The following is a 22,249-nucleotide window of genomic DNA, read 5'->3' as shown; positions in this document are numbered from 1 at the left end:
GGGAGCGTGCGCTCTCTCTCTCTCTCTCTCTTTAATTTTGGTTTCTCTCAAGCTTCCAAATGGTGCTCAGTGCTCCAAGGAAAGGAAGGAAGGAAGGAAAGGGAGGGGAGAGGAGGGGAAGGGAAGGCAGAGGAGGAACATCTGGAAAAAAAGCAGCCTGACAGTCCAGCTGTTTGCAAACTCATAGCACATCCTCCAGTTACATGGCAGAAGAGGGAGGGAGGGAGGGCCAAAAAGAAAAGGGAGAGGAGGAAGAAAAATAACTTAAACACACACACAAAGAAAAGAGAAGGCAACATGACGTGAGCTGGTGATCCATGAAGGCAGGGAGGGAGGGGAACCATTTTACCTGTGCTGAACCAAGGGAGGAATGCAGCGAGGAGGGAAGGAAAGGGGAAAAAAAAATCAGAAGAGACATTGGGGCAGAGGAAGGAGGGGACACGGAGACAACTTTATACAACTTGAGACGAGGCGGCCCGGCCGGCGTGTCCTCAGTGCGGTGTGGCGGCGGAGGATCTGGTGCTGGTGGTGCTGGCACTTCAGGGTGGGGGGCCAAGGACGGGCACAGTCTCTAAGCAGCTCCCCTCACCCCAAACACGGAGGCCCCAAAGGGCTGGGAACAAGAGTCTGTGGCGAAGCAGGTGAGGCAGCAGGCGGTGGGCAGGCTTGCTGGATGCCCCCGCCGCAGGCGGGCACGGGCTGGACGGCCTGTCTTCTTTCCACTGGCCCCCCGGCATGGGATGGGCCAGGGCGCCGGGTCGGGTACCGGAGTGCAAGCTCGAAAGAGAGAGAGAGAAAACACTGAGACAGCATTAGTGGAGTGAAAGGCGGACACAGATGAGCCTGCAGACCATGCCCCCAGCCCTCCGCTGCCCATCCCCTCCTCCCCAATCCCATCCCTCTGAGGCAAAAAATAAAAACGTAGAAAAATCTCTGTACAGACTCCCCGGTGGGAAAACGGGGGCAGGGATGGTGGCTCTTCCTGGAGCCCACTCCCCACAGATAAATTTACAACCCAAGTCCACGGCTCAAAAACAGAATCCGCAAAGGCAGCGCTGGGGGCTGCAGCCCCTGCCCCCGCCCCCTCCTCGCTGGGTGCTCAGAAGGCTGACAGCTGCGCCAGGCTGAGGCGGCAGTCGATGCTGGAGTTGTCCGGGCCCGTGTAGGCCAGGCCCAGGGGCTCTAGGAAGGCCCGGCAGGCGGCCTCGCCCTCGAAGGCCAGCTCGGCCTGCAGGTAGGAGACTGGCAGCGCAGGGCGGAAGCTATGGAGACAAGAGGAGAAGGTGATGAGGCGGGCGGGCGGGAGGGCAGGGGAGGGCCCCATGAGCGGGGAGGCCCCCCATTCGGGTACCCACAGGATTTCCTCAGCACAGTACCTGCTGGCTTCCCCACCCGCCTCCCAGCCTCCCCACCTCAGGGGCTTGGGGGGGCCCGGGGTGGGGTTAGTGGCCCCAGCCCCCAGCTGTGCCCCCCCTCGCCCTCACTTACCTGTGCAGGGGGCCAGGGAGGAGAGGGGACAGGCAGGGAAGGGCCCAGCGGGCTCCTCCGCTGGCTGAGGGGCAGGGGCCAGATGGAGGGAGCAACACGCGGCAGGGGATGGGGATGGCAGGGCTGGCAGGGCTGCCAGGGCCACCGTGGGGACCCGGCCCTCGCTGCTTCCCCTGCCCTGCATGACAGTGTCTCTGGGAAGCCAGGCACAGGGGTGCCAGCCAGCACTCACCACTACATACTGAAAGCAGCCGCTTCTGGCCGCTGCTAAGCCACACGACTAAGCATCTAGCATGACCCAGGTCCTCAGAGCTCCCTGAACCCTCTTCCACAGGCGGTGCACCCTACCCTTTCCACACACACAGGAACCAAGGCACCAAGTGAGGGGCACTAAGTCCTGGAACCCGCTTCTGCTCCAAAGCCAGAGCTTCATGGAGGCCCTGGGATCAGAGTCCACGCCATCTCCCAGTCTCAGCTGGCAGGGCAGCGTCAGCCTCCTTGGGGGAAAGGTGCTGACACAATGAGGTCAATGACAGACTAGGGCCCCACCCACGAGGAGCCTCTCGGCTATGTTCCCAACCAAGGCCAATTAGGCATTGATTCACCAGGACCCTGTGCAGTCCGAAGCTTGAGAGCCGCCATTCATGGGGCCCATCATGGCAGTACACTGGGCAGCCTCCTGCCTCTAACTTCTCAAGCTGGCATGGAGCTCTGGGCACGGCATGCCACATGCTCGTCTGCTCCTGTGACTCCTACCCTGGCTCGGCCTCTCCCTGAAGTTGGCTTAATCCACACTAGATTCCAGGATGAGTCTCCCACCCTCCAGGCTGACGACCCCTCCCTAGCTCCAAACTCTGCTGTGACTATGACCTCAAACAGAGGGCCACCTGGCCAGGCACTCAAGGCCTCTCCAGTCTAGGTCAACCTCTTCGACCAGAATTTCTCCACCTCGGCAAGACTGACCTCTGGGCCCCAGTGGCAGTGGTGGGGCTGCATACCTGGCCTCAGCACCCCTGGCCTCCACTCACTAGATGCCAAGAGCATCCCCTTGCTGTGACAACCGAAAACCTCTCTTGACATTGCCCAGCGTCGTCTGGGCACCTCAATCACCAGACAGAACCATGCGTCTAAACGTGAGTCAAGCAACTGTCCCCTATCCACAGCGAGCCAAGAGCAATGTCTAGTGAACAAAGGACACTGCAGGGGCCTGGCCTGACCAGGGGCCTTTGGCACCGCACCCAGTGTGGCCTCATCGCAGGCGTCTCCCTAAGTGTTTCTGGTGCTCTCCAAGGAGCTGCGTGGGACAGGGCCTTGTCCTGTTAGACCAGAGACTGCCTGGATGGTCTCTATGGTGGGAGCACAGCGACAAGCTGAGAAAGCAGAGACCTCAGGGTTCTGAGGAAGCCCAGAGCGAGGAGTGAACTAGGGGATCCAGGCAGGAGAGAACAGGAGGAAGAGACGCACAGACGGGGTGGAAAAGAGGCCCCAGAGGCAGTGAGCTGGGAACAGTGGGGAGGCGGGGAGGAGTGACCCGGAACACAGAGGTGGCCAAGAAGGAAAGCAAGAGGAACTGGAGAGGGAAGGGCTGAATGGAGAAAGATGGGGGAGCAAGGACCAGGAGAAGGGTCAGGGGCTAGGGGAGGCCTGTGGCCAGGAGCTGGTCTGAGAGGTGGTGTGAGGCAGAAGGATGGGAAGAGCAAGGGCAGAAGGGAGCTTGGCACCACATACGTTTTGATCATGGCTTTGAGGGCGACCTTGCGTTCCCGATCTGCAAACTTGTCCACGAGGTAGCCAGACATGCAGGGTGCATGGCAGTAGAGCCGGAAAAAGCGGTGGTAGTTGCCCAGGGCCCAGGCTGTCCTTAATGCCAAGGCGTGGGCCACGCAAGGATCTGCCTTCAGTTCTCGTGTGAGGTATGCCAGCTCCGTGGTGATGTCTAGCGCCAAGACAAAGAGGGTCAAGTCAGCAGGGCTCAACCCTGGGCACCACGGCCTCCGTCCCGGGGACTGGGCCTCACCTCCCGAGTTCTTGGTGAAGATGTAGTAGAGGATTCGGTAGGCAGTAAACTCGCCCACGTTGCCAGGCAAGTTCTCGGCGTACAGCGACTTGAGCTGCGTCTGGCACTGGTTAAACTCTTCGTGGTCACCCTGCAAGGCAGAGGCATGGAGGGAGGAGAGCAGAGTGAGGGTGCTGAGGGCAGAAGAGCAGCAGGAAAGGGGCTGGGGAGGCCCGCAGAGGCCAGCTCACCTTCTCCAAGGCGATCCGGGCGTGGGTCTCATACACCTCCACCGTGAACTCGGTGCGGATGCCCTGCACCTGGGGCCGCGGGGCGAGAACAAGAGTCACAAGGAGCGGGAGGCAGGACTGGCTGGGGCCAGGCCCTTCCCAGCATGAGACTCACCGTCAGATCCTGCCGGATCGACTTCATCTGCTCGCAGGCAAACGCGTAGTCCTGCTTCTCTTTCCAGTGGGACTTCACCATGCATAGCGATTTTTTCAAAACCTGGAAAAGGAAACTGAATTAGCACTCGCAGTACAGCTCAGGTCCGGTAGGCAAGGGTTTCCACTGATTTGGTAGGAGAGTTGCAACATTAAGGAAAAAAACAACAAAAAAAGGCTGGACGCAGTGGCTCACGCCTGTAATCCCAGCACTCTGGGAGGCCAAGGCAGGTGGATCATCTGAGATCAGGAGTTTGAGACCAGCCTGGCCAACATGGTGAAACCCCGTCTTTACTGAAAATATAAAAATTAGCCGGGTGTGGTGGTGCACGCCTGTAATCCCAGCCACTGAGGAGGCTGAGGCAGGAGAATCGCGTGAAGCCGGGGAACGGAGGTTGCGGTGAGCCAAGATCACACTACTGTACTCCAGCTTGGGCAACAGAGCAAGACTCTCTCCCCCACCAATTAAAAAAAAAAAGAGAAAAAACACACCAGACATGGGTTAAGAGTGGCCACCCCACACCCATTTCCCCGTAAGCACACGGCTGTTCACATGTTCTGCAGCAGAACAGTGAGGACGCAAACCCTGGGAAGCACAGCCCCCCGTGCCCCACAGCCCATGGGCCTGGGAGAAGGCTCTGTGCTCCCTGTCACCTAAGCCAGGGACCACGGCCCAGAGGGCAAGCGATTCGCTGGCCAAGCTGCACACCCACCATGCAGGATCCGGGGCAGCAGTGTGCCTTCGCGCTCCTCTCAGAACGCAGACCGGCCGAGGCTTCCCTGGCCGGGCTTCCCCTGCCATACCAGAGCCCCCATGTGGCCTCTGCCACCCTCCCTGGCTCGGCTCTCCAAGTCCTGAGCCAGCAGGGCCTCACAGAGCAGAACTGCCCAGCCCAGCCGGGCACTTACTGCCACAGGGCGCACGGTGGACGGGTCGGGGGCACAGGTGAGGCGCAGGTAGTGCTTGGTGATGTCAGGGCAGGTGCCCACGATCTGCAGCTCCTGCCAGTCAGGGTCGGCCCCGCTGCTCTCCAGGCTGCTCATCTGCAGCACCAGGGGCTCGAGGCGCAGACGGCGGGAGTGTCCATGCTGGAAGCGAGCTGCCCGCTTCTGCTTCTTCAGCTCGCGCTCGGGGTCCTCGCACTCCAGTGCCGCCATCTTCTTTCGACTGCGCTTGGTGGAAGCCAGATCATGCCTAGGAAGGGGTGAGGGCAGTGAGCGGGACGGGTGTCTCCAGCCACCCTACAGCCTCGCCTCTTTGGCAGCTGGCTATCCACCTGTCTAGCCTCTTCCTCCTTCTCCCACAGGTCCCCAGTACCCTCCTCCACCCTGGCCTGTGTCTCAAGCCCCTACCCAGTCTCACCTCTTCCCACGCTGCGCCCTGCCTCGGCCCCGATCCATATGGGCCCCTCGACCGCCCCGGCCCTTAGGGGGCGGGTTCCTGCGGCCCACAGGGTGACACTCGTTTCCTGAGTAGGAACTGTCGGAGTCTGAGTGGGAGTCACTGCAGGAAGAAGCAGGAAGATCAGGCCTGAAACACCTCCCCCCTCCCCCACACACCCCCACCCCAGCCCGGAGCCTCAGTACCTTCTGCGGAAGTGGCGGGTTGGGGACCTGGAGGAGGAGCGGGAGCGGGAGTCTGTGCTGGACGAAGAGCTGTTGTCCTTCATGAAGACGTTGCGGTTGCCAAACTTGGTGAAGCTGTTGCCCCGGGCTCGACCAGCACCCCCAGCCCCCGGCGTCCCTCGCTGGGACGGAGCACCCCCGCCCCTAGTCGCTGAGCCCGCCCCTCTAGGAGGGTGAAGGCTGCTAGGGGCCTCCCACCGCTTCTTCTTAGGGCTCTCGGCCACAGGCTCCCGGGTCAGCCTGAGGATACAGCAGGGCAGGGCATTACCATCCCCGCCAGACACCGGCAGGACGGCCAATACCACCTCCCTCAATCTACCAACCTATCTCTGAAAGGAAAGGGGCTTATCCCAGGCGGCTCAGCTATCACAGTGCAGAAATGAGACGCACACCCAGGTTTTCTGTGTCCAGAGGGTGCGCTTAACCACTAAGCAATGCACACCTCTCCAGCATCCATGGTCCCCACCCCACCCCACTGGCCTCCCTCCAACCAGGACTTCATTCCCCTGGGATCCAACTTTCCAGTTCATTTCTCTTTGGAACTCCTGGTACCTGGGACCCCCAACTCTCCTACTTCCATACCCGGCCCGTGCCTCGCACAGCACCACCCTCCCACCTATGTCCCCCACCCACACTAACCCTGGCAGGGGCTCCCGGCTCCAGTCAATGGTATAGGCTGAGCCGTCCTGCAGCCGCGCCTGCAGCACCTCCTTGAGCAGCTTTTCCGTGCGGTCCTTGTCCTCCTCCGACTCACAGGCGGTGAAGCAGCGCTCCACATACTCTTTCATGTCCTGGGGCCAGTCGTCGGGCTTCCCAGACAGGTTCCCCCGGGCAGAGGACCCACTGCGGGAGGACAGATGAGGGGTTCGGTTGTAGAGAATTCCCAAACTCAGAAGACCATCCCCAGCACCACTCTGAGCCGACACACAGCGAGACACCGTTCCCATGTTCTCCTTCTGTCTCCTTCAGTGCTCACAGCAACCCCCAAGGGAGGGTCCTTCTCCCCTTTCCAGAGGTGCACACTGAGGCTCGGGGTGGGCAGCTGGCCAGTGGCACTGGACCACAGACGCTGAGTGCAGTGTGCGGGGCTGTGACGGGGCAAGTGGGCAGACGTCACCTGTGGTTCTGAGCTTTCTCAGGGTTGGGCTGGGGGCCGAAGCCGCCGTGCTGGCCCTCTGCGTTGGAGCCAAAGCTCTGGGTGGTGACAGCAAACGGTCGCTTCTGGATGTTGAACTTGAGACCTCCAGTCCCAGGGGCTGCTGTGAGGGCAGCAAAAACCAGAGTTAGGCCCTTCCCCAGCACATCCAGAGGTCCCCAGGAGACAGCAGGATGTGGAAATGCAGGGAGGAGCGGTCAGGTTCTAGAGGAGGGCTCCAGCACACATGTGCTGGTCCAAAGCAGCCCCACCCCAAGCCTGGCGATCACAACACCCAGAAATAAGGAGCAGCACACACCATATGCCTCACACCTAGGAGCTCTGTAAGGGCCCCAACCCCTCGAGCCTCCACACGGCTTTGCCGACTTACGTTTCATGCGGTTCCACAGTTGTTGGCCCTTCTTGGGCTTGGCAGGTTCAGTGTAGCTGTGTGGCCCATAGGCCTGGCCTGTGGCGGGCCCCGCCTGGCTGTGCTGTGTGGCTGGAGCCGTCCCAGGCTGAGGGCCACTGTTCAGCGTGTGAGCCCCATGCGGGGGATTTGAGGGCTGAGGGGGCTGAGCCGACGGCAGCTGCTGAGGGGGAGCCTGGTAGGACATGCTCTCATCCATGCCGGGGACCGGGGGCTGCAGAACGAAGCAGGCGCTAAGCACGGGAGGCAGATTCGGGAGCTGGCGAGTGGCACTCAGCCCTCACCATGAGGACACAGTGGTCACAGCACTCGACCCTCCTGTGACCTTCCCACACGTGCTCATCCGAGTCCTCAGTAGCTCTCTGAGGTGAACGTTTGTTAACAATCCTTTTCACAGCTGACAAGGCTCCAGCTCAGAGACTCAGCAACTTCCCAGGGCCCTGAGCTACGAAGCAGCAGCTGGCAGCGTCGATGCTGGAGTAACAGCCACCGACAAACACCCACTCCAGCGTTGCCACGTGAGCACACACTCATAGAGCACGAGGACGAGGCCGCCATCCTTCCCGCTTCCGAGCGCGGACCGAGATGCGCACGTAATTACACCGGGGTGGGCACGCTGGGATTCAAACTCAGGCCTACCTGCCTCCTATGCACTAGCCCGGCCATCCCTCCAAGCTGCACCTTAAATGCAAAACCCACCCCGTGTGCGTGACCACACTGCGGAAAAAGACGTCTTTCAACATCTCAGGTCTGGCCTTGGCTCGGCCTCAAACCCACCCTGGGTTCAAACACTACGCTTTGTCCTCCTCATTTTCAGACCAGGAGTTGCTTGGAAGGAAAAAAGCAGTTTAAGGAGCACAGGCCATTCCTCATTGACAGCTCATTCAAAAATCTACATTTCCTCTGCTTGAGCACGGCATGGGAGCTGGGCTAGGGTGTTACCTGGTTCAGAGTCCCTTGGTGCTGGGGTGCGGATGGCTGCTGGGGTGTGGCTGAGCCATAGGAGCTGGCCATCCCATACTGGGAAGGGGAGCCGTAGCTCTGGTACATGCTCTGCAAAGGTGCAGGGAGGGAGGGTTTAGTGGGAGGCCTGCCCTTTCCACTTCCCCAGCCCGCTCAGGAACTACACCAGCCATGGCCCTCTACTGATCCCTCACCCCTTTCTCTCTCCACTATATTAATGCACCACACCCTCTCATATACTAAAAAAAGAAAAACCTCTATCAATCCCGCATCTCACTTAGCTAGTTCTCAGAAAAATATAATCAACAATACTGAGTGCCAACTTTTCTAAGCACCACGACAAACAGTAAGAAGGAAAACCCATGAACTAATGAAGCTTGTGCTTGAATTACATGCCCGGCTGTAGACATCAATATATAATATATCCAGCAATAAGAATCATGAACAATAAAAAGGCAAAGAAAGGGAGAGAGACAGGCTGCAAGGCAGGAATGCTACTTTCAATCAGTGTGTCAGGTAGAGGCTCTCTGAAGGCGGCATCTGAGCAGAGACCTCCAAGAGGCGGTAACACAGGGAGCACTGCAGCCAGGGCAAAGCAAGAGCGGGCCTGGCGGGGGTGAGCATCAAGGAGGTCTCCGCTTTGATGGCCATGGCAGAATGAGCATGAGGAGAGAAGGGACCAGAACCAGGTACGTAGGACCTTGTGGCTCAAGGTGGGGACCTTGGAATGCACCTCATGGGCAAGTAGAGGGTTTCCAGCAGTCATCACCGCTATCTCCAGTCCATCCACCACCGGGCCCCATCCCGGCAGACTCCGCCCCGCCCCGCCCCGCCGGCTGGGCACTCACCATGGGATAGTAGTAGCTGTAGGGGTAGGCATAGTTGTACTGCTGGTACCACTGGTAGTACTGCTGCTGCTGCAAAGCTGAGGCTTCTGCCTGGGACACGTACTGTGGAAACAGAGAGGCACACGTGCCGTCAGCAGCCCAAATCCACAGGCGGCCCCCAAAGCACAAGCCTGTTGTTTACTGGTGGGTAATTGCCAATGGATGAAACTGGGTTCATGTATCTGCAAAGTGAGCCGCCGTCTCCACCATGAGACTCACAGACGTTAGAGACCAGGGACATGGGCATGGCCTCCCTCTTCAGAACCACATCACACCCTAGATTCCTCAAGGAAACAGAACTCTTCCGTTCAGACTTAGATACCCTGGAACAACTTTTTATGTTTCCCCTCAGAGCACCCCGTCCGAATGATACAAGAGGACGCCAGACTGTCTCTCTCCCACGACCACTGGCTCAGGGTACCCCAGCCCCATGTCCTTCTCACTTGTGCACTGGCCACGGGCCCATTGCTGCTGGACTTGGCAGAGCTGCCGGCGGCTCCTGACTTGCTGATGCTGGCCAGGGCCTGGCGGGCCTTCTCCCACTCCGGGTTCTCGTGCATTGGCGTCTCCATGCCATTCTCTCGGCCTGCCCCAGCCACCATGCTGTACTGAGAAGACCTGCAGAGAGAGGACCTCAAGTCACACCTGTTCTCCCCACTGTACGCAGGTGGGCAAGTTGGGAGGCAAATTCCAGTCCCTGGATCCCAAATCTAACTGTCACTACCTATCTAAGCCTAAGTTTTCTAATCTGTACTATGCTGATAAAGGGTTTCTGCTTCACAGTCTTCTGGGAGGGATAAATGAGATCACCCACTTCAGGTACTTATCCCAGAGCCTGGCACACAGGAGTTGTTAAAACCAAACAAACAAAAAAATTAACAGAACCCACAGAACTGAACACAGGCCCTGGCACCTCCTAGGGCTATGTCTTTCATGAATCAATGAATTCCGTCTGACATCACCCCAGTCGGCAGGTTATCACACTATTTTGAGAAAAAATAAGGAATTTGCAGAAAAACAAATAAATGAGTATCTATTGAGTGTTGGGAATCTGCCTCCTAATTATACTTGCTTGAATGAATCATCATAATTCTGCAAAGCAAGCACTGTACTGTGAAAAATGAAAGCTCCAAGAGGTAAGGCTTGCCCCTCTCCACACAACCGAATGCTTCCCTCTGTGTTTGCCTCACCACCACCCCCAATCACAGGGATTGTGGCATCACTTCCCCTAAGGCCACGTGAGGTCCCACCCCAGAGGATAGCACTGGGTCTTGCTTCCTCTTTCCCTCCCGACCGGCCTCCATCCCTCTTGCCACACTAACCAATCTGTGCTACGTTGATCACCCACGTTGGCCGCCATCTGGACCTTGGGGTATAAGGGGTGGACCTCGGGAGCCAGACTGCTTTTTCACTGTCTATGAGAAAAAGAATGAGTTAGGGAGACTTAAGGGGGAGCTAAAAACATGTCACAAAGTGGGGAGGAAAAGTAGATGAACTCACAAGAAGCCAAGTAGAAAAGGGGAGGCTGACAGAGAAGCCACTGGGGTCAAGGATCTGAAGAGTTCTGGGTGTGGACTAAAAAGGCTGGAGTATGAGGAGAAGCCCCTGGCCACTTCGTAGTGCTCCAGGTGGAAAACGAAGGATTTGGAAACAGGGAAGCCAGAACAGACTTCCCAAAGGGAAGGAGAAGGGTCTGAAATCCATGTGAGCAAGGAGAGGGTGTGATGAAAGGTCGAGAGGGTGGGAGTGCCTCCACCAAGGGGGAAAAGTTCTAAAAAAAATTCTAGGGGCCAGGTGTGGTGGCTCACGCCTGTACTCCCAGCACTTTGGGAGGCCGAGGCAGGCGGGTCACCTGAGGTCAGGAGTTCGAGACCAGCCTAACCAACATGGACTAACCCCGTCTCTACTAAAAATACAAAATTAGCTGGGCATGGTGGCACATGCTTGTAATCCCAGCTACTAGGGAGGCTGAGGCAGGAGAATCGCTTGAACATGGGAGGCGGACGGCAGTGAGTTGAGATTGCGCACCACTGCTCTTCAGCCTGGGCAGCAAGGGTGAAACTTTGTCTCCAAAAAAAAAAAAATTCTAGGGAATACGGGTTGTGAAAGGAACCTGAACCAAGAGAACAGATGCTATAATGAGAAGAGTCTGAGGGAACCCTTAAGGCTGAGAGGGTGGAAAGGTTTCCGAGAACTCTAAAAAAGACAATGCCGACGTGAACCCCAACGTGAAGAAATGGGTTCTTAGCACCGAGAGACTGATTTCAAACAGGTCTCGGAAGGGCAGTAAGGAGACCGACGTGGGAGTCCTCAGTGGGACTACCCCTGCCTGCTTCCACGGGAGGTTCCCGGAAGCAGGGGTAGGGCTGGGAGAGAAAAGGGATCACCTTGGTTGGGTGTCTGGACATAAAGCTTTGGAAATGCCAAACAAGACCCAAAACATGTTCAAGGAATTAAGAGTGGGGTAGAGAGAACTGGAAGGAAAGTGGAGTGTCTCCGGGGCGAGGACGGCGAAGCCTAAACTCCCGCGAGGGAGTAACCGATAAGTAGGATAATGAATCCCGCAGGAGAACCGGAATTTTCCCCAGTTGACGGGATAGGAACAGGAGTCTGGAGCTGGGGAAAAACCCTAGAAACGCAAAGGCTTAACTTAAACAGGACACAGGGCGTGAGTGGAGACGAGGGATCGTGGCGGGGACACAGGAAAACGCGCCCCCGGGCAGAACGGAGATCAGAAATAAGGTCAGGAGTTGGGGGCTGGGGAGAGGACTCCCCGACGGGTCTCAAGAACGGGGACAGGCACCAGACGTGAGGCCTGGGGTCCCGGGAGCACCTGGCCGTCCCGCAGGCTGGGCGAAGGCAAAGGAGGACGCCGGGTGGAGGAGGCCGCCCGGATCCCCAAGACTGGCCACGGAGCCACTGCCCAGGCCGCGCCTGCGCACCACGCCCCAGAAAGACTCGCTGGAGTCGCCCGTCGCCCGGGGCAACACCCGGTCAATGGAGAGTGAGGGGCCCCAAGAACTCCGAGGGAGAGGGACGGGGAGTGGAAGACTACGGCGCACGCGCGCTAGTGCCCGAACGCGCGCCCCCAGGCCCGGTGCGCAGGCGCAGTGGCTGCCCCCTGCCCCGCCACACCCTGTCGACGCTCGCGCGCGGCGTCTGCTGCTGCGACAGCCGAGAAGGCCTCGGGGCTCGCGGGACGCTAGACCGAAAGGAGATGCTATCCCCGCCCGCCTGCTCGCCCGCCGCTCCCCTTACCAACCAGGACCCTTCGCTGCAGGGACACGCCAACAACCACCCAGGCGATTACCAACACGGCCACGACACAGCTCGGCCACCCGGCTGGCTCTGGTCTTCTTTGGCTTCGACGTCCTGACCGCGGCGTCCTGACGTCACGCGGCGGCCTCGCCCCGCCTCGCTCGGCCCTGCACAGCCAATGACCGCCACGAGCTACGCTTGAGCCCGCCCTCCCGCCTACGCACTTACGCATGAGCGTTTTAAGGCAGGCCGGAAGTCTGGGTGGGGACGGTGGCCCCGAGGGGACAAGTGAGGCCGCATTAGCTGGTTTTGCCTCCCACGCAGCCCCGTTTTGTTGTTGTTGTTGTTGTTCTCCTCCGAGACGGGGTATTGCTCTTGCTCTGTCATCGCCCAGGATGGAGTGCAGTGGTGCAATCTCGGCTTACTGCAACCTCCGCCTCCCGGGTTCAAGCAATTCTCCTGCCCCAGCCTCCGGAGTAGCTGGGATTACAGGCGCGCGCCACTATACCCGGCTAATTTTTGTATTTTTAGTAAAGACGGGGTTTCACCATGTTGGCCAGGCTGGTCTCGAACTCCTCACCTCGTGATCTGTCCGCCTCGGCCTCCCAAGTGCTGGGATTACGGGCGTGAGCCACCGCGCTCGGCCGCAACCTTGTTTTGACTGAGTCAGTGGGAGCCATTACTGTTCCTCCATGTACACTGGCGTGACAAGAGTTCCGGGATTGTCCACAGCACCGTGATGTGGAAGCCCTGGGGAGAGAATGATAAAGAAAGGGGGTGAGGAACAGCTTCCCCCGGAAGAGCGGGCTTCCCTAGTCAATGAATCTGGAAGGGCGCAGTGGAGGGGGCGCGGCGAGTTCAGATGGATGGAGGCTGGAAGCTGGTGCGGTTGGAGGAGGATGGGTGTAGCAGTTGGCAGGGGCGCTGGGGTGGAAGTGTGTGGGGTCACAGGTGTGTAAGGGTGGGCGCGGAGCGGACCCCCAGAGGTCACTGAGGTCAGGCTGAGACATTGGACCAAATCTGTACATAGGCATTTCTCTGAACTCCGCGCCACCTGTTTCCATCCAGGACTCGGATACAAATTATCCAGTCCGCTGCAGGGACCGGTCACTGTGTCACAGTAAGTGGTAGGATTTAAGAGGCAGTTTTCCTCCTTTATTTTGTACCATTATGAACTTGTAGCTTGAAAAGCACATACCATTTTCATAACTACGTATTATTTTGTTAATGCTAGCATAGATCTTTTTCCGTTATTTTACTGTGTGTGGTGGGGGGTCGTTTTCTTTTGTTTGTTTTTGTTTTTGTTTGGGTTTTGGTTTTTGGGTTTTGGTTTTGGTTTTGGTTTTTTTTTTTTTTTTGGTCCAAACTTTTTGTTCCGGAATAATTTTGGATTTATTCAAAACCTTGCCAAGGCCGGGCGGGGTGGCTCACACCTCTAATCCCAACACTTTGGGAGGCCGAGGTGGGTGGATCACCTGAGGTCAGGCATTCAAGATCAGCCTGGCCTGGCCGACATGGTGCAGTCTTGTCTCTACTAAAAATACAAAAATTAGCTGGGCGTGGTGACGCGTGCGCCTGTAATCCCATCTGCTCTGGAGGTGGAGGCAGGAGAATCGCTTGAACCCAGGAGGCCGAGGTTGCAGTGAGCCAGGGTTACGCCATTGCACTCCAGCCTGGGCGACAAGAGTGAAACTCTTGTCTCAAAAAAAAGAAAAGTTGCAAAGATCATAATGCAGTCCAGCGTATTTTATGCCCAGTTTCATCTGATGCTGTCATCAGAAGCATCAATAAAAGTGCTTTGTTACAGATACTGACAGGATACGTTAGTGTAACTAAACCCCAGACTTTACTGGGATTTCACCTTTTCCTCCAATGTTTTCTTTACATGCCAGAGTCCAAGCCAGGACCCACGCTCCATTTAGCTTTCTTTTACCTGTTGTTTAGGGCGGGTTTCTTGTAGATAGCATGTAGTTGGATCTTGCTTTTTTTTTGCCCAAGCGAACAGTCTCTGCCTTTTAAAAGAGGTGTTTATAACTGTACTTTTATTTTTTATGTCTTATTCTTTTAGCATTCTGTAACAGACACAGCGATAAAATGAAATGACTGGAACTTAAAAGTGAAAACTCTTTACAATTAAGCCCACAATTAGATACATTTATCTTACATGTCAGTTAAAAAAAAAAAAAAATTATGAAAACAGGACGAATTATATCACAAAAGAACCCCAAAATAGAAAAAATACCTAAGAAATGTGTCTAACCATGAAAAGTACTGTTCTTTTGGTGTCTTCTGTGTACTTAAGTACAAAACATTGTTGCCTCTGATTAATGCACTCTGTACTTATTTTTCTGTCGTCCAGTTACATATTTGGTCGAATCCAGGGCTATGTTCATGTACCATCCAGGCAAACCAGCACCCCTCCCTTAATCCACTTCAGAATTTTACCCCAACTATCTGATGATTTGCTCTAAGAAGTCACTAGGGGGTTGCTTTTTTTTTTAATCAATTATTTTATTTATTTTTTTTTTTTGAGACTGCTATGTTGCCCAGGCTGGAGTGCAGTAGCACGATGTCAGCGCACTGCAACCTCTGCCTCCCAGGTTCAAGCAATTCTTGTGCCTCAGCCTCCCAGTAGCTGGGATACCTGCCCGCCTCCGCCTCCCAAAGTGGTAGAATTACAGGCATGAGCCACTGCGCCTGCCCAGTAGGGCGTTGCTTCTGAACACTTATTTTAATAATCTTGGGTGGGCCAGGTGCGGTGGCTCACGCCTATAACCCTAGCACTTTGGGATACTGAGGCAGGTGGATCACCTGAGGTCAGGAGTTCTAGACCAGCCTGGCCAACATGGCGAAACCCCGTCTCTACTAAAAATACAAAAAAATCAGCCAGGCGTGGTGGCGCATGCCTGTAATCCCAGCTACTCCGGAGGCAGGAAACCTGAGTTGTAATCCCAGCTCTTTTACTTAACCAGCCGTATGAGTTGGAAAACTCATTATTTCCCTTCTCTTGGCTCCAGATTCCTCATCTTGCAGCTGGGATCCAGAGTTCATACTCCAGGAGCCCAACTACAGCAAAAACTAAAACTGTACTTTTTTTTTTTTTTTTTTTTTTTTTTGGAGACAGGGTCTCTCATTCTGTCACCCAGGCTGGAGTGCAGTGGCGTGATCTCGATCTCAGCCCCCAGCAGCAGCTTCAACCTCCCAGGCTCAAGTGATCCTCCTGCCTCAGCTACACAGTGTGATGGTATTTTGTTATAACAACCAGCATGTAGTTAAGACATTTATTGAAGGATGTCTTGGTTCCTTCCAAGTTTTTGGCAATGATCCATAAAGCTGCATAAACATGTACGTGCAGAGTTCTTTGTGGGCACAGGTTTTCAGCCCATCTGTGTCAGTACTGGGGAGCACTGTTGCTGGTTTGTATTCTACCAGTATGTTTAGGATTATGAGAGACTGCCACACTGTCCTCCAAAATAGCTGTACCATTCTACATTGCCAACACCAAGTAATGAGAGTTTCTGTTGCTCCACATTTCTGCCAGCATTTGGTGGTGCCAGCATTTTGGATTTGGCATTCTAATAGGTATGTAGTGGTGTCTTGTTTTTTTGTTGTTTTTTTTTTTTTTTTGAGACAGAGTCTCGCTGTGTCTCCCAGGCTGGAGTGCAGTGCAGTGGTGTGGTCTCAGCTCACTGCAACCTCCTCCTCCCGGGTTCAAGCGATTCCCCTGCCTCAGCTTCCCAAGTAGCTGGGGCTACAGGCGTGTGCCACCACACCCGGCTAATTTTTGTATTTTTAGTAGAAACGGGGTTTCACCATGTTGGCCAGGATGGTCTCGATCTCTTGACCTCGTGATCCACCTGCCTCAGCCTCCCAAAATGCTGGGATTACAGGCGTGAGCCACCACACCCGACCAGTGGTGTCTTGTTTTAATGCGCAGTTCCCTAATGACATACGACTAACATCTTTTCCTATGCTTATTTGCCATCTATATTAGGGTTCTCCAGAGGGCCAGAACTAACAGGATATATGTATATATTGAAAGGGAGTTCATTAGGGAGAATTGGCTCACACGGTCATCAGGCGAAGTCCCACCACAGGCCGTCTACAAGCTGAGGAAGGAAGAAGCCAGTCATGTCTCCAAGTCCGAAAGCCTCAAAAGTTGGGAAGCCAATGGCCAGCCTTCAGTCTGTGGCAGAAGGCCCAAGAGTCCCCAACAAACCACAGGGAGAAGTTCAGGAGTCCAAAGGCCAAAGAACCTGGAGTCTAACGTCCAAGGACAGGAAGCATCCACCACAGGAGAAAGATGAAAGCCAGACGACTCAGCAAGCCAGCCCCTCCCACCTTCTGCCTGTTTTATTCTAGCCACGCTGGCAGCCAACGGGATGGTGTCCACCCACACTGAGAGTGGGTCTTCCTCTCCCACTCCACTGACTCAAATGTCAGTCTCCGCTGGCAACACCTCACAGACACACCCAGAAACAATCCTTTTTTTTTTTTTTAAGACAAAGTCTCACTCTCTCACCCCGGCTGGAGTGCACTGGCACCATCTCGGCTCACTGCAACATCCGCTTCCCGGGTTCAAGCAATTCTTCTGCCTCAGCCTCCTGAGTAGCTGGGACTACACGTGCCAGCAGGTTCGGCTAATTTTTGTGTTTTTAGTAGAGACGGGGTTTCACCATATTGGCCAGGCTGGTCTCAAATTCTTGCCCACCTCGGCCTCCCGCAGTGCTGGGATTACAGGTGTGAGCCACCGTGCCCGGCTTCTTTTCCTGTTTTTTAATCAGATTGTTTTCCTGTTAACTGAGTTTTCAGAGCCCTTTGTATATCTTGGATAACAGTCTTTAATGAGATAGGTCTCTTGCAAATAGTTTATCCCAGGCCGCAGCTTGTTTTCTCATCATATTAAAAATGTTTTTCAAAGAGCAGAGGGTTTTTTTATTATTATTTTAATAAAGTCCAGCTTGTAAGTTTCTTTCATGGAGCACGCCTTTAATGTATCAAAAAATTTATCATGGTGGGATACAGTGGCTCACAGCTATAATCCCGGTATTTTGGGAGGCTGAGGTGGGCGGATCACTTGAGGCCAGGAGTTTGAGACCAGCCTGGCCAACATGGTGAAACCCCATCTCTGCTAAAAATACAAAAATTAGCCGGGCGTGGTGGCGCACAACTGTAATTCCAGCTACTCAGGAGGCTGAGGCGCGAAAATCACTTGAACCCAGGAGGCAGAGTTTGCAGTGAGCCAAAATTCTACCAGTGTACTCCAGCCTGGGCAACAGAGTGAGACTCTTGTCTCAAAAAAAAAAAAAAAATTTCACAAAACCCAGTCATCTAGATTTTCTCCTAGGTTGTCTTCTAGGAGTTTTATAGTTTTGCATTTAACATTCAGGTCTATGATCCATTTTGAATTAATTTTTGTGAAGAGACTAAGGTCTGTGTCTAGATTTTATTTATTTATTTTTGGCATGTTGATGTCCACTTGTTCCAGCACCATTTGTGGGGAGAGGTTTGAGCATTTTTTATGATACTGTTCTTTTTCTTTCTTTTTTTTTTTTTTTTAGACGGAGTCTCACTCTGTCATGCAGGCTGGAGTGCAATGGCGTGGTCTCGACTCACGGCAACCTCTGCCTCCCAGGTTCAAGCAATTCTCCCACCTCAGCCTCCCAAGTAGCCGGGACTACAGGTGTGCAGCAGCACACCCAGCTCCTTTTTGTATTTTTAGTAGAGACAGGGTTTCACCATGTTGGCCAGGCTGGTCTCGAACTCCTGACCTCGGGATCCGCCTGCCTCGGCCTCCCAAAGTGCTGGGATTACAGGCGTGAGCCACTGCGCCTGGCCTTGTCTTCACTTTTGAAAAACAGTTTCAATGAGTATAGAATTCTAGGTTGACTACTTTTTTCTTTTGCTACTTTAAGAATTTTCTTACACTGCTTTCTCACATTGTTTCCAGTGAGAAATCTGGTGTCATCCTAATTTTTGTTCCTCTGTTTATAAAATATTTTTGTTTTTCATCTGGCTGTTCTCACGATTTTCTCTTTATTACTGGTCTTAAGAAATCTGATTAGGATGTGTCTTGGTTTTTGTGTTTCTTCTGCTTGGGGTGTGTTGAGTTTCTTGGATCTTTGGTTTTATAGTTTGTATCAAATTTGGGAAATTTGGGGTTGTTATTTCTTTAAACACTTTCTCTGTTCCTTTCTCTCTCCTTATGGGCCTCCAGTTACACATATATTAGAATATCCCACCACTCACTAGTGTTCTTTCCATTTAAAAAATATATATATTCATTCCTTTTGTGGCAGGGCATGGTGGCTCATGCCTGTAATCCCAACACTTTGGGAGGCCAAGGCAGTAGGATCATTTGAGCCCAAGAGTTTGAGACCATCTTGGGCAACATGGTGAGACCTCATCTACAGAAAATGTTTAAACATCAGCCAACCATGGGCCGGGTGCAGTGGCTTACACCTGTAATCCCAGCACTTTGGGAGGCCAAGGCGGGTGGATCACGAGATCAGGAGATGGAGACCATCCTGGCTAACATAGTGAAACCCCATCTCTACTAAAAATACAAAAATATTAGCTGGGTGTGGTGGCGGACGCCTGTGGTCCCAGCTACTTGGGAGGCTGAGGCAGGAGAATGGCGTGAACCCAGGAGGCGGAGCTTGCAGTGAGCCAAGATCACGCCACTGCACTCTAGCCTGAGCAACAGAGCGAGACTCCGTCTCAAAAATAATAATAATAAAATTAAAATTAAAAAATTAGCCAAGCATGGTGGCATGCGCCTGTAGTCCCAGCTACTCGAGAGGCTAAAGTGGGAGGATCGCTTGAGCTGGGGAGGTTGAGGCTGCAGTAAGTCATGATCATGCCAGTGCACTCCAGCCTAGGTGACCGAGTGAGACCCTGTCTAAAAAATAAATAAATAAATCATTTTTTTAAATGTTTCATTTGGACAGTTTCTAATGCTGTCTTCCAGTTCATGAATCTTTTTTTCCCTGCAATGTCTAACCTGCTGTTCTAGCCAGTGCATTATTTCTTTCAGACATTGTAATTTCTATCTCTTGATATCCAATTTGGGCTTTTTTAATATCTTCTATATCTGTAAAGAACTTTTGAACGTATGGAGTACATTATAATAGTGGTTTTAATGTTCTTACCTACTTATTCTAACTTCTGGGCCCATTTCAGTTGAATGATTTTTATCCTCACGATGTGCCCTATTTTCCTGCTTGTTGCATATTTGGTGACTTTGTTATTGGATACTAGACAATGTCAGTATTACCTTGTCAGGCGCTCGTTACTTTTGTGTGCCAGTAAATATTCAAAAATTTGAGAATGCAGTGACGTTACGTGGAAGCAGCTCGATCCTTTCAGGTTTTGCTTTTAAAATTTCTCAGGTGGGGCCAGAACAGTGTTTAACCGTCTGTTCCCCACAGTTGACGTAAGACCCTTCTCAGTGCTCTCCCCAGTGTTCCTTCAATTATGAGGTTTTTCTGGCAGGAACAACACCTTGTCAAGCCCTGTGTGAGTCCCCAGAACTCAGGCACTATTTCCTTCAGTCCCTCCAGGTGGTTATTTCCCTGGCATTCTAGTCCATTCAGGCTGCAGTAATGGAGGACCATGGACTAGTGACTCAAAAATAACAAACACTTATTTCTCACAGTTCTGGAGGCTGGAAGTCCAAGATAATTTATTTTTATTTTTATTTATTTATTTTTTGAGATGGAGTCTCGCTGTGCTGCCCAGACTGGAGTGCAATGGCATGATCTTGGCTCACTGCAACCTCTGCCTCCCGGGTTCAAGAGATTCTCCTGACTCAGCCTCCCAAGGAGCTGGGACTACAGGCACTCACCACCACACCTGGCGAATTTTTTGTATATTTAATAGAGACAGGGTTTCACCATGTTGGCAAAGCTGGTCTCTTAACACCTGAGCTCAGGTGATCTACCCGCCTCGGGCTCCCAAAGTGCTGGGATTGCTGGGATTACAGGCGTGAGCCACCGCGCCCGGCCAGTTTTTTGTATTTTTAGTAGAGACGGGGTTTCACCGTGTTGGTCAGGCTGATCTTGAACTCCTAACCTCGGGCGATCCGCCTGCCTCAGCCTCCCAAAGTGCAGGGTGAGCTATCGCGGCCGGCCCATAACTGCATTCTCAAAACAAAGCTCAGACTCTGCTCTCTCCTCTGCTCACGGAGTCCTCCCAGCTCCGCCTCAGTGTTCCCTCCCTGTCCCATGGCCTGGAAACTTGTAACAGGACCCTGCGGCAATTTTAGGGCTTTTCTTGATGTTTCCCATCCCTCAGGGATCACTTTCTTGTGAGAGTCTTGACTGCTGTTGTTTTCTTGTATTTGCTCTGGTTTTGGGGGGCCGTTGCAGCAAGGAGAGCAAGTCCAGACTCTGTGACTCCACCGTGGTCGGAGTGGAAGCCCCCATAGGTAACATTCTAAAAATAACCACTGGATTTTCCTTTTGTAAAGGTTGGGTAAAATGCCTTCTTTTTTTTTTTTTTTTTTTTTTTTTTTTGAGACAGAGTCTCACTCTGTTGCCCAGGCTGGAGTGCAGTAGGTGCGATTCCAGCTCACTGCAACCTCCACCTCCCAGGTTCAAGTGATTCTCCTGCCTCAGCCTCCTGAAGAGCTGGGATTACAGGCGCCTACCACCATGCCTGGCTAATTTTTGTATCTTTAGTAGAGACGGGGTTTCACCGTGTTGGCCAGGCTGCTCTCAAACTCCTGACCTCAGGTGATCGCCTGCCTCAGCCTCCTGTAGTGCTGGGATCACAAGCATGAACGACGGCGCCCGGGGCCAACTTCTTGATAAAAGATCACCCCCAGGCTCATTGGCATGGGAGATCAAGCAGCTGAATCTCAAGGTACTTTGCACCCACCCAACAGTAACAGTCAGCGGTTGCCTGTGCTTGGGAAATGGGCTCAGGGGCACTAGAGGGCAGTGTTTGAGAGGAAAGAAGTCAGCACAGCAGCAGGGCCTGCCCCGGGGCAGACAGCCCACATGGTCAGGAAAAAGTGAGTGAACGGATGTTGTCCCCAGAACCCCTCCCTGAAATTGCAGTTGATTTTTATTCCCCACCTCAAGCCCACATATCCAAAGCTTCCTCTGAACGCTCCTTGCAGTGCACAAGATAGAAATGATTGACAGGCACGGAGCCGCGGCGGGCCCCACGCTGGACACCAGCATCTGGCACCGTGGGTCACCAAGCACCAACCTGATCTCCTCGGAGCCAGGTGTGTGTTGGGATTCAGGATTTTTCCGTTTCAAAGGTAGTATGATCTCTACTCCACAGGGCACACGGCACCCTCAGTGCTCAGCACAGCAGTGGGCAGCAGCCTGGTGAGCTTTTCTGCAGGGAAGTGTGTGAACGTTCACGCCGAGCGGGGTCAGTCACGTCTGTGAGTCATCTCCCACCAACACAGTCAGGTTTTCCCGCCCAATGAGCTTGGGGACGGCTTCACTTCGAAGCTCTTTGGATCTGTGGATTCTGGAATTTTGGATTTGTGATACCCATTTGATCAAAGAGGCAACCAAAGGCCGGACGCGGTGGCTCACGCCTGTAATCTCAACACTTGGGGAGGCCGAGGCGGGAGGATCATGAGGTCAGGAGATCGAGACCATCCTGACTAACACAGTGAAACCCTGTCTCTACTAAAAATACAAAAAAAAAAATTAGCCGGGCGTGGTGGCGGGCGCCTGTAATCCCAGCTACTCGGGAGTCTGAGGCAGGAGAATGGTGTGAACCTGGGAGGCGGAGCTTGCAGTGAGCCAAGATTGCGCCACTCACTCCAGCCTGGGCAACAGAGCGAGACTCCGTCTCAAAAAAAAAAAAAAAAAAAAAAAGAGGCAACCAAGGTCTAATGGGTCAAGTGACTTTCCACATCCGTGAAGGTCATGAGAAGCAGGACCAGGATGGTGGCCCAGCAGTGTCTTCAAGGATAAGCTGGGCCCTTCACCATGCAGGCCCCTCTCCGTTGGTCCACTCTGCCACTGCTGTCTGCCACACCCTGCCCTGATATCT

The 22,249-nt window shown here is 53.8% G+C and overlaps 1 protein-coding gene, 1 long non-coding RNA gene and 1 pseudogene across 14 annotated transcripts; 1 reads left to right on the top strand and 2 right to left on the bottom strand.

The window, feature by feature from the left end:
* Positions 1-7: 7 nt before the first annotated feature.
* LOC141409155 (uncharacterized) lies at positions 8-945 on the bottom strand (annotated as a pseudogene).
* LENG8 (leukocyte receptor cluster member 8) lies at positions 8-12,337 on the bottom strand. 12 transcript variants are annotated; one of them, XM_005590330.5, is made up of 16 exons: positions 12,227-12,337; positions 10,291-10,383; positions 9,412-9,586; positions 8,930-9,031; positions 8,061-8,171; positions 7,080-7,332; positions 6,671-6,812; positions 6,193-6,396; positions 5,515-5,793; positions 5,291-5,431; positions 4,837-5,122; positions 3,890-3,991; positions 3,736-3,804; positions 3,506-3,635; positions 3,217-3,424; positions 8-1,262 (listed from the first exon to the last, which is right to left on the bottom strand). In XM_005590330.5, exons 2-16 carry the CDS (start codon positions 10,326-10,328, stop codon positions 1,100-1,102), a joined length of 2,403 nt encoding a protein of 800 aa, XP_005590387.1. In that variant the 5' UTR covers positions 10,329-10,383; positions 12,227-12,337; the 3' UTR covers positions 8-1,099. The 12 variants fall into 12 exon arrangements, with proteins under 12 accessions (XP_005590387.1, XP_073880835.1, XP_073880836.1 ...); XM_074024734.1 differs by having other exon boundaries at positions 12,231-12,337; XM_074024735.1 differs by having other exon boundaries at positions 12,279-12,337.
* On the top strand, positions 12,107-17,198 carry LOC123570332 (uncharacterized). 2 transcript variants are annotated; one of them, XR_012428006.1, is made up of 2 exons: positions 12,107-13,003; positions 16,221-17,198. It is a non-coding gene; the product is annotated as an uncharacterized lncRNA (long non-coding RNA). The 2 variants fall into 2 exon arrangements; XR_006694436.3 differs by lacking the exon at positions 12,107-13,003 and adding an exon at positions 13,059-13,346.
* The last annotated feature ends 5,051 nt before the right edge of the window (positions 17,199-22,249 follow it).

Source organism: Macaca fascicularis, chromosome 19 (genome assembly GCF_037993035.2).
Source record: "Macaca fascicularis isolate 582-1 chromosome 19, T2T-MFA8v1.1".
Classification (NCBI taxonomy): Eukaryota; Metazoa; Chordata; class Mammalia; order Primates; family Cercopithecidae; genus Macaca; species Macaca fascicularis.
The sequence above is the reverse complement of the archived record's forward strand: the minus strand, read 5'-3'. Positions and strand labels throughout refer to the sequence as shown.